Source organism: Mytilus edulis, chromosome 12 (genome assembly GCF_963676685.1).
Source record: "Mytilus edulis chromosome 12, xbMytEdul2.2, whole genome shotgun sequence".
NCBI lineage: Eukaryota > Metazoa > Mollusca > Bivalvia > Mytilida > Mytilidae > Mytilus > Mytilus edulis.
Genome location: NC_092355.1, coordinates 5684115 through 5696067, shown reverse-complemented (window position 1 = coordinate 5696067; position 11953 = coordinate 5684115). Strand labels below are relative to the sequence as shown.

The window sequence follows — 11953 nt, the reverse complement described above, 5'->3', positions numbered from 1 at the left end:
TTTTGAAATTTATGTTATAATTAACTTTATTGATGTGACATGTATTCGTCGGTACATGTATCTCCGAAGGCTCGTTTCACACCTTATATTGACATTTATTGCAATTTATGAACAGACGCATTATACATTCAGTATTGTATCAGATTATGCTTTAAAGCCACATGCTTTCGACTTATTTAGCAACAAATCTATAAATATGTATTCATCACATAGAAAAAGTATCTAACGGCACATATAAATTAACACCAGGAGTTCACAATTTATAGAACGTTTTCTGATGGTCCACTTTTAACATGTTCAAACAGGAAATATCAAACACATAACACATGTCAATCTTGAAACAGTTTGATACTAAATAAATACTATCTTAACATGCGTAGTGTCATTTTCTGACTTTGACCAAAGGGCCGTTAAACTTATCAAATACACCAAGATTGACATTCGAGCTTTTCTCATCGTTTGTCCTACGCCGTCATCCATTATATTTTACAAAAATAGTCTCCTCTGTTATTGAGAAATAGTCAACCAAACTTCGCCACAATCATCACTGTGGTATATAATTTGTAAAATGTGACCGATGGGTCCATGAACCAACTAACATAGTCATCATTGCACAAATAGCATATTGGATAAGTTTTGTTAATAACTAATACAGGCCAGAAATTTTCAGGATGTTGAGGTCAAACTACTGTTCATTTACATTATAACTATAAGACGTTTAATGGTAACTGACAAAATATCTAAAATCAGGCAACACGGCCAAATTAGTCAGAGGAGGACTTATTGGAGTTATTGCCCTTTGATGACCATATGTACTATTTCTTTGTATTTTGCTTTATATTTTAACACCTGTAATATATAGCTAGATTGAAACAACGAATACAACAATTGATCACTAAGAGAAGAGCTTTGAAGAATCTAATTAGCCTAAATCGTCATTCAAATCTGGAGATGATAGTATTATATCAATGCATACTGCATTAAGAAATTGCAGCAGGTTTTAACTGTTACTTTTTTTCTCAAAACAATATTTAAGATAAAAGCATTTGTTTAGTGCTCCTATGAAAGGAGGATTATCAATAAACAACGTAAAACAAGAATTGGTGTAATCTTGTTTATGTTTAAATTGCATTTTATACTTACATTGTATAAACCATAGCATTCCTACAAGATGAAAACACCAAGTAATCAGTGAATACAATTGGATTCATTTTAAGAGAACGAACCAGAGGTATATCTTCAACAGCTTGAGCTTCACATTGAATGCAAAAAAAAAAAAAATACACCAAACTGACCATGCAAAAAATGGAGTCCAATAAAATATATATATTGATAACGCAACATCCATAGCAAAAACAAAATATTTAAATGAAAACTAAAAAATGAGGTCCAAGAAGCGTAACACCGACTAGGTGAAACAATAGACCGAAATACAGAAGGGGAAGGTTAAGAAATGGTAGCCAGTACAGGTGCCACAAATGATACCGTCGTGCTATTGTAGCCAGGTAAAATGGCGTTTCCGCTAAATGTAAATCAAGAAGGAATATTTCATTCCTTAAATTTTAGTTTAACAGTCCGGCAGCATCGAACAAAAAAAAAAACAAACTCCAAACTAAATGTAATGTAACAAACACACAATAACAATATATATAAGCACACGCAAAGGATTAAGGATATTAACAGATGCCGAATAGAAAATACAATTGATTAAAAGAGTAGTTAGTGTCCAACACGTATTTGTATATTATTGTCTTAACTGGTTACAGATAATAAATAATTAATTAGATAGAGCAAATGCGTTGTCCAAGCTTATGACACATAATCCGTTTAAAACACTTATGCCTAATTTTACCACAAAATCAAGAATAACAAAATAAATGCAAATAAAATTGAAAATGGAAATGGGTAATGTGCCAAAGAGACAACAACCCGACCATAGAGCAGACAACAGCAGAAGGTCACCTACAGGTCTTCAATGCAACGAGAAATTCCCGAACACGGAAGCGTCATTCAGCTGGCCCCTCAACACATATATACTAGTTCAGTGATAATGAACGCCATACTAAACTCCAAATTGTACACATATACATGATATATGCTTTTTTCCTAGTTTTAGTTGATATCTACATTATTTGTATCAATAAATAATATATATAACACCAAATTGTATTTGTTAAGGTTAATTCTTTATTTGAAAAAAGCAATTGACATTATTGTAATCAGTTATGGACCCTTTTGACATTTTAACTAAAGACAATTTTGACCGTGATATAAATATATAAAAAAAAGCATCAGTAATATTAACACCTCTGTATTTATAAATTGTAAAACACTTAATTAGTCTTCAAAAGATATAAATACATTTCAACGACTAATGTCAATTAACACTTTTGAAACTATATAAGCACATTTCTATATAAAAAGTGAAAACACAAAAAATACTGAACTCCGAGGAAAATTCAAAAAAGAAAGTCCCAAATCAAATGGCAAAATCAAAAGTTCAAACTCATCAAACGAATGGATAACAACTGTCATATTCCTGACTTGGTACAGGCATTTTCTTATGTAGAAAATGGTGGATTGAACCTGGTTTTATAGCTAGCTGAACCTCTCACTTATATGACAGTTGCATCAAATTCCATCATTTGTTAACGATGCGTGAACAAAACGAACAGACACAATAGGTGAAAATGTCAAAAATAGGGGTACTGCAGTCAACATTGTATTATCATCTTAATCCCTATAAAAAAACAACAAATGTAACGAAGAAGCACAAAAAGGCATACATCAAATTTAACATCCTCATTTTGCTTATATTTTTCGATTTTATTTATCTACATGTAAAATCCACCCATATAGGATGGAATGTTTTAAGTACTTGTGTAAAATTGCGCGTTTGAAATTCTCACAGGTAGACATAAGATAATTTTGTAGTTCAAAGTATGACGGGATACATTTTTCTTATATTTACATATTTCGAGAATGTGTTGACACAATTAGCAAGTGTTAGTACATTCTAAAACGACTTTATCTTAGTAGTACGTCTTGTCGTCTATTTTCCCTAATCAGTTTGTCACTACAGTGATTACTCTATTTGAAACTGTAACTCTCTAATGTGTATCGACTCAAACATATAAATTTAGTAAATTCAATTTTAAATTCTTATTTTTTTCAAAATCTGAACAATGTTTTTGAACATTTATATTTTTATTGAGTTATTGTTGTGATTTGTGCTCAGTTTTTAATTTCAATAGTATAGGTTATGGGAACGTTTTGGTCTATTTGTTGTGTTTGATTTGATTTGGTTTTCAATTTTTGTTGAAGTAACGATATTTGAACCTTCCCTTAGTATCGTTCGCCTTTTTGTTTGTAAGAGAAAGATAAATAGGGAAAATGCAACACACCTTTTATCGATACCTATATATGTTATTAACATCTGTGAAAATTATAAATTAAAATCACAAAAAAAGTCAAATTTAAAGTTGCCACGTCTGGATCGTTGATTATTGTTTTCTTTTCTTTTTGTATTCAAGACATATCATTCAATAACCGTTTCACAAATGATATCGGATATGTTCCTTACGTCATAACTACAATCCCCTTCCCTTTCATGAATGTGACCTACCGAATTAGACTATTTACCGGATTTGTAATCACATAAGCAACACGAAGGGTGCCACATGTGGAGCAGGATCTGCTTACCCTTCCGGAGCACCTGAGATCACCCCTAGTTTTTGGAGGGGTTCGTGTTGTTTAATCTTTAGTTTTCTATGTTGTGTCATGTGTACTATTGTTTTTCTGTTTGACTTTTTCATTTTTAGCCATGGCGTTGTCAGTTTGTTTTAGATTTATGAGTTTGACTGTCCCTTTGGTATCTTTCGTCCCCCTTTTAGAATTAAACTAAATTTTAAAAAAAGTTAGGCTAATAAGACTATGCGAAAAAAAATCAGAAGGAAAAATAAAACAACACTGTTTTCCATTTTCCGTTTTTCGTCTAAATCATACGTGACAAGCACAATTCAAATCAAACCAATTTCATGGTAAACCAATAAGGATTGATTGATTGTTGGTTGCTTAACCAATAAGGAAATTCCATAGGTATACTCATAAAGGGGCATTCGATTTGTTTAAAAAAAAAAAAAAAATCTACAAGGGATATTCTCGGTGTACTGAATTTGTGTGTTCCAAATCAAGAGCCTAACGTGTCATCCAGTGTTTGTCGTTCGTTGCTGTACATCATACTTGTTGAATGTGTTGTACGAAAAGAAAGTCGTATGCATTTTCTTTTGAAATGTTTTACATTTGTAATATTAGGGAATGTTTAGCTTACATTGAGGTGTTGGTTTTATTCATGGTGTAAGACCGAACGATGACCTATATTATATGGGATATGGTGGAGAGTTGTCTCATTGGTAATCATGATATACACCTGAGGATATTGTTTTAAGTAAATATATACATGTATAAACGAATCATCTTTAAATATGATAATTGTGGTGTTATACAGATACACAATAAAAATCTTGTGTAACGATTGATTTCAAGATGCTTTAATAAGTTTTCATATCTTACAATATAATATAATAGCTTTGAAACATGCACACAATTTATAAAGATACGATTACATTTGCCTGATAGAAACATGATAAGTGACACTTTCTAAACTGATTTTCACATTGCTGGAGTTCAAATTCGAAAGAGTTTCAGAAAAAAAAACTTTCGATATCTATCTTTTTCATATTGATTTCAAGGCTCTTCTTACATGTATGTTGTCCCTGATTTACGCTTCTCTAGTATTCGACGGTATGTTGACAAATGCGTTCATGACCTGTAAACTTCTGATTCTGTTTATCTATCAGAATCTTTTTTCAATTGTCTTACTTCACAAGCAAGTGCGATAATTCCTAAACATGGTAGGTCTCTACACTTTCCTGAAAGAAGAATTGTTGTTAGCAGATTCAAAACTGGCAAAAAGTTCTTCGTCTCTGAATTTAGCTCTCCTGATATTCGAAGGAATGTTGACAGATTGCATCAGTCCATGACTTTTAATAAACTGTATTGTTTGTTTACATCCTGAAAACAATGCATACATTAAAGCTGTCCGTCCAATATTATCCACCGCAGTTAAGTTTGCGTTTCTATGAAGGATATATTTTACTAGCTGTAGTTTCCTCTGTATATGTTTATCATCCACATCTAGACTACACGCAAGCATAAGAGGTGTAACACCTGATGAGTTACAAAAATTAACATTTTGTCCTCCTTCAATAAGCATCTTTGCTAGTTTCAACTGCCCTGTAGAAAGAGCCTTTGCTAATGAGTTTTCATTTTCTGAAGCAAAATTTACTCAAAGAAAATAACAACGGATCAAAATTCAATGATAATGATTGAAAGATCTTTCTTTGAATTGCAAAACATTTGCTCACTTTGTCTTTTTATACACATTCTAGAAAGGTTTTTAACATGTCACAATTCAGCTGATGACGAACATCACCTTAATATATACACATGTGTTAATTACGCAGGGCAAATGCCATTTATATTTAAATTCTCACCACCATGCATTCTAAAACTAAGATGTCAGCGTTCTGATCTTTAGAATTCATATAAACACAATGTGTCACAATCGTCATCTAATGCATATTTATCTTTAGTAAGACAAACAAAAGACAAAAAACACTGTATTATTTATATGTTGACTTTTGAAATTTTCATTTTAACCCATTCGATTCTGTAAGAGATGATAAACAACACATATATCTATATTTATATATATTGAATAATCTAACATCCGAAAATAGGTGATTTGCGTCAGTCTCTTCTATACTATATTTTATGCTTTTAATGCTTCTTTTGGTCAAAATACGTATTAATTAATTTATGCAGTTTTTCCTAAAACAAAACCGACAACAGTTTGATAAACAAAATAAAATACGGAAAAAGATATCATTAGAATTATACAGGAAAATCTATGCCTAAAGTATGAAAAGACACAATCACAGGAAAGGGTAACAAAGACACACACACACCAATGACCATGGTGACAAAGAGGCTAAAAGAGGGACGTAAGATACAAGAGGGAGAGTCAAACTCATAGATAGAAAATAAACTGGCTTAAAAATAAATAGACATACAGACAAATAATAGTACAGACGACACAACATAGAACTCTGAAGACTAAGCAACATGAACCCCACCAAAAACTTGGTGGGATCTCCGTTGTTCCGGAAGGGTAAGCAGATCCTGCTCTACATGTGGCACCCGTCGTGTTGCTTATATTTTTACAAATCCGATAAATAGTCTAATTCGGTAGGTCATACTCGTGAAAAGGGAAAGCGTATTGAAGTTACGACATAAGGAACATATCCGATATCATCTGTGAAACGGTTATTCCATAACGATCAACCAACTCGTGATGGCGTCCGTAAAATTTACGAAAGGAATGATTTCAACTTCACCATTTGGAACTCTTGGTTTTATAGCTTCCTTGTGAGTAGCAATCTTCTATTAATGAAATAATGATAGGAAATACATGCCCGGGATTATCGTATCAATTTGGAGATGTATACTTCCTATGCAGGTTCTGATGGAATGTTGCTACATAGAAATGGAAAGTTCACAATTGGAAAGCTGAAATCATTTCTTTTGTCGTAAAGTTTTATTTTCAACCAACCCCCATTGTCAATTTCTAGATGTAAGTCAATAAATGAGGCAGACTTAGCTGTATTTGTAGATTCGTTCAACATAGTTACCAAATTTTGTATTATTTTGTGAGAGAACATCATCTTCATAGCGGAACGTAAAGTTAAAGGATATTGTAAACTTCTTATCTTTCTTCCTAAGAAGTTCCTGTATGAAGTCAGCCTCATAATAATAAAGAAACAAGTCGACAAGAAGAGGGGCACAATTGGTTTCAATTGGAATTCCGACAGTCTCTTGAAAATAACGTCCTCCAAACGTAACAAATATGTTGTCAATCAAGAAATCAAACATCTTGATAATGTCCTTTTCAGAAAATTGTTGGTTTGAATCAGAGTGATTCTTTACAAAGTAGGATTATCCCTCCCGAAGATATTTTATCTACGTTCGCTATTCTATTTAATGAAACAAGGTAATACCGACTCTTTCAATTTGTCTTTTAGTTGTTTGGAATGGGATATACTTGTATAAAGTGTAGAAAAGTCAAGTGTTTTAATACTATAGCAAGATGAGAGAGTCTTAGACTGTGGGTACTCTAAGAGATCTTTGGATTTTTTTAGTATCCACATCTGATTCAGTTTCAGTTTCACAATAACTTTGGAGCCCGGCTTTGATTGCTGATAACATAGATGTTAATAATTTAGAAAGATGTTACGTGGAGCACTTGGAAGACCCAGCAATAAATCGTTGTTTGTAAGGACACTTATGTAGTTTAGGTATCCACATACAGTGATGGAAGATCAAGTTCTTTTTTTTGGTTGAAATTCCAAAGGAACATAAAACAGACTATGATTATCACGGATTTCCTCTTTGGTAAGTGTTGTGAGGGTATATGTTGGGTTTCCAAGTGAATTGTCAAAACCTAATTCATTTATCAAGCAGTTTATGTTGGCAGACCTTTATTCAGGGGTAATGGGATTTTACCCTTTTTCATTAGTGGGACGAGTTGGTAAACAAGAGTGGGGCGATTTTTTAGAAAGTGACAATTTGTGAGGCCGATTGGCCAGTGGGGCGAGTTCATATGGTTTCATATCTAAACATCGTTCGGGGGTCATAAAGGGTATATATCTATAATACTAAAATAACGAGGGTCTAATTTGTCAGCCGTCATGGACCTTTTGTTTTCAGATAATCGATATTATCAATAATTGATAAGTTCCATGTCGACGGGTTCAAACAGAAAGATTTGAAAACAAAGACAACTGTGTATCTTATAATCGGCATGACTTTATCAGATGACAATACCAATATTAAAATAAGGCTTACGCATAGTTATAAGCTTTAATTCAGTCACGGACCCGCGATATCACGTTTGTGTTCTAGTTATATAGTAATTTAATAAGCATTTTATAATGGTTGTGTTGTGTTTTAAACTTGATTTTATGAATTGTAAATGTTTTTTTCATCTAATCTAAAACAGCTGACGTTTTGGGTTTTTCTCATTGGTGAAAGCTGTGTGGTGACATATAGATCCTATAATCCACTTCATTGGACTAAGGTTGATAGTTGTCTCATGGCAATCATACCACATCTTTTTATTAATACGAATAACATTAAAGGAACAAGTGTTACTGCACTAGAAGCGCTAGTTTATATTCAATAACACGAAATAGAGCAGCTCATATTGATTAGGTGGAGGGATGGTGTTGATAAGATGTCAATGAACTGAATATATTTGTTTTTCACAGATTGTTTTGTTATCACTTAGGCCGTTAGTCCTGTCAAATGAATTTCATGTCTAAAATTTTATGATCGACGATACGGTTTTGGTTTTTCATTATTACAGGCCGTAAGGTTGCCTTTAGTTACATACATTTACTTCATTTATACCTAGATAGATCTGTGGTGATCTCAGGTGCTCCATAGGTGGCACCATAAAACAAGAAATAATGTTTGTTTTGTAGATACATAATCGCAATATCCCTTAATGACAGCAGTGTTATTCAACACTTATAAGAAGTTAATTTGTCAAATAATTACTGAAATATAGCATCATACTTTTCAAACGCTCGCTCAACATTGGAAGGAAGTCGGACGTCGGACTATTCCGCTAAACGCATACATGTATATGATGTTCACTAAAACCAAAGATTTTGACAGTAATGCTACGAACTTTGAAGATGTCTATTCTGGGTCACACTGACTCAAGTGTCAAGAAGGTTCTCGCATGACATGTGTGTGCAAAATACATGCTGACATAATGGTGCCACATGTAGAGCAGGATCTGCTTACCCTTCCAAAGCACATGAAATCACCCCCAGTTTTTGGTAAGGTTCGTGTTACTTAGTTTTTTATGTTGTGGCTTGTGTACTTTTATTTGTCTGTTTGTTTTTTCATTTTCAGCCATGGCGGCGTCCGTTTGTTTTCAATCTATGAGTTTGACTGTCGCTCTGGTATCTTTCGCCCCTCTAGTATGGCCAATTAGATGTGAAACAACTCATATATATCCTATAATCATTCAAAACAAGCAACACGAAGATTACAAAAAAGAAGGTACTGTGATTGAAAAAGTAAAATCACAAAAATACCGAACTCAGAGGAAAATCAATTTGGGAAGTCCATAATCACATGGCAAAATAAAATAACAAAACACATCAAAAACGAAAGGACAAGAACTGTCATATTCCTGACTTGGTACAGGCATTTTCAAATGTAGAAAATGGTGGGTTAAACCTGGTTTTATAGCGCTAACCCTCTCACTTTGATGGCAGTCTCAAATCAAATTCCGTTATATTTACAATGATGCGTTTACTAAACAGATTTTATGTGTTACATGTTTGTTTTTCGTTCATTTTTAGCTCACCTGGCCCGAAGGGCCAAGTGAGCTTTTCTCATCACTTGGCGTCCGTCGTCCGTCGTCGTCGTCGTCTTAACTTTTTACATTTTGAACTTCTTCTAGAGAACCACTGAATGGAATGAAACCAAACATGGCATGAATGTTCCTTATGAGGTGCTGACCAAGTGTTGTTACTTTGTAGCCGATCCATCATCCAAGATGGCCGCCAGCGGGGGACTTAGTTTAACATAAGACACTATGGGAAATGCATACAAATGACTTCTTTTAGAGAACCACTGAATGGAATGAAACCAAACATGGCATGAATGTTCCTTATGAGGTGCTGACCAAGTGTTGTTACTTTGTAGCCTACCCATCATCCAAGATGGCCGCCAGCGGGGGACTTAGTTTAACATAGGACCCTATGGGAAATGCATACAAATGACTTCTTTTAGAGAACCACTGAATGGAATGAAACCAAACATGGCATGAATGTTCCTTATGAGGTGCTGACCAAGTGTTGTTACTTTGTAGCCGATCCATCATCCAAGATGGCCGCCAGCGGGGGACTTAGTATAACAAAGGACCCTATGGGAAATGAATACAAATGACTTCTTTTAGAGAACCACTGAATGGAATGAAACCAAGCATGGCATGAATGTTCCTGATGAGGTGCTGACCAAGTGTTGTTACTGTGTAGCCGATCCATCATCCAAGATGGCCGCCAGCGGGGGACTTTGTTTAACATAGGACCCATGGGAAATATATACAAATATCTTCTTTTAGAGAACCACTGAATGGAATGAACCAAACATGGCATGGATGTTCCTTATGAGGTGTTGACCAAGTGTTGTTACTTTGTAGCCGATCCAAGATGGCCGCCAGCAGGGGGACTTACTTTAACATAGGACCCTATGGGAAATGCATACAGATGACTTCTTTTAGAGAACCACTGAATGGAATAAAGCAAAACATAGCATGAATGTTCCTTATGAGGTGCTGACCAAGTGTTGTTACTTTGTAGCCGATCCATTATCCAAGATTGCCGCCAGCGGGGGACTTAGTTTAACATAGGATCCTACAAGGAAATACATACAAATGTCTTCTTTTTGTGAACCTCTGAATGGAATGAAACCAAACATAGCATGAATGTCCTAATGAGATACCGACCAAGTGTTGTTACTTTGTCGCCATTCCAACGTTCAAGATGGCCGCCAGTGGGGGACTTAGTTTAACATAGAACCCTAAGGGAAATACATACAAGTTTCTTCTTAGAGATAACCACTGAATGGAATGAAACCAAACATAGCATAAATGTTCCTTATGAGATGCTGACCAAGTGTTGTTACTTTGTAGCCGATCCATCATCCAAGATGGCCGCCAGTGGGGGACTTAGTTTAACATAGGACCCTATGAGAAATACATACAAATGTCTTCTTTTAGTGAACCACTGAATGGAATGAAACCAAACATGGCATGTATGTTCCTAATGAGATGCTGACCAAGTGTTGTTACTTTGTTGTCATAGCAACATCCAAGATGGCCGCCAGTTGGGGGACTTTGTTTAACATAGGACCCTATGGGAAATGCATACAAAAGTCTTCTTCTAAAGAACCACTGAATTGAATGAAATCAAACATAGCATGAATGTTCCTTTCCTTATGAGGTGCTGGCCAAGTGTTGTTACTTTTAGCCAAATTTATATTTTTTTATATAATTTCAAAAAACCAAGTAGAATCAGGTGAGCGATACAGGCTCTTGAGAGCCTCTATTTTTATATAAATAAGGCCATTAGTTTTCTCGTTTGAATTGTTTTACATTGTCTAACCAGGCCTTTTATAGCTGACTATGCGGTATGGGCTTTGCTCATCGTTGAAGGCCGTATGGTGACATATAGTTGTTAATGTCTGTGTCATTTTGGTCTCTTGTTGACAGTTGTCTCATTGGCAATCATACCGCATCTTCTTTTTTATATAATAAGTTAAATTGTCAAAATAGAGGTACAGCAGTCATCACCGTTTCAAAATCTCAATTACAACAAAAAAAAACAAATATTGAACAAAGAAGCACAAAAAAGCAACTATAAAATTTAACAACCACATTCATTGCTTACTTATATATGTATTTTAAATCAAAACATAAAAGATTGATATATTTGAGGTCCTGTGACTGAATGGCAAGGTTCAAATCATCTCCTGCGTAAAGTCACGTGTTTGACGTCAGAATGTTAAACGTCACACAGGAATAGATATAAAATACTTTTGTCGTTCAAAATATTTTCAAAATTTTAATAGAACAATAACATAATGACATTATATTAGACAAACATCATGTTTAAAAGTACATAGCCACGTCATATGTACCAAAGATACACAAAAAGTCACACGTTCAAAAACAAGATGTAAATGTGTTTTAAATTTCTTATTGGTTGAAGGTGTTGATCAGACAATTTGTGACAAAACGTTATTCGATGAATAG

The 11953-nt window shown here is 34.2% G+C and overlaps 1 protein-coding gene across 1 annotated transcript; it reads right to left on the bottom strand.

Annotated features, from left to right (window-relative positions):
- Positions 1–4921: 4921 nt before the first annotated feature.
- Positions 4922–5275, bottom strand: LOC139497376 (ankyrin repeat domain-containing protein 34B-like). The gene has a single exon (XM_071285589.1). It carries the CDS (start codon positions 5273–5275, stop codon positions 4922–4924), a length of 354 nt encoding a protein of 117 aa, XP_071141690.1.
- Positions 5276–11953: the final 6678 nt, after the last annotated feature.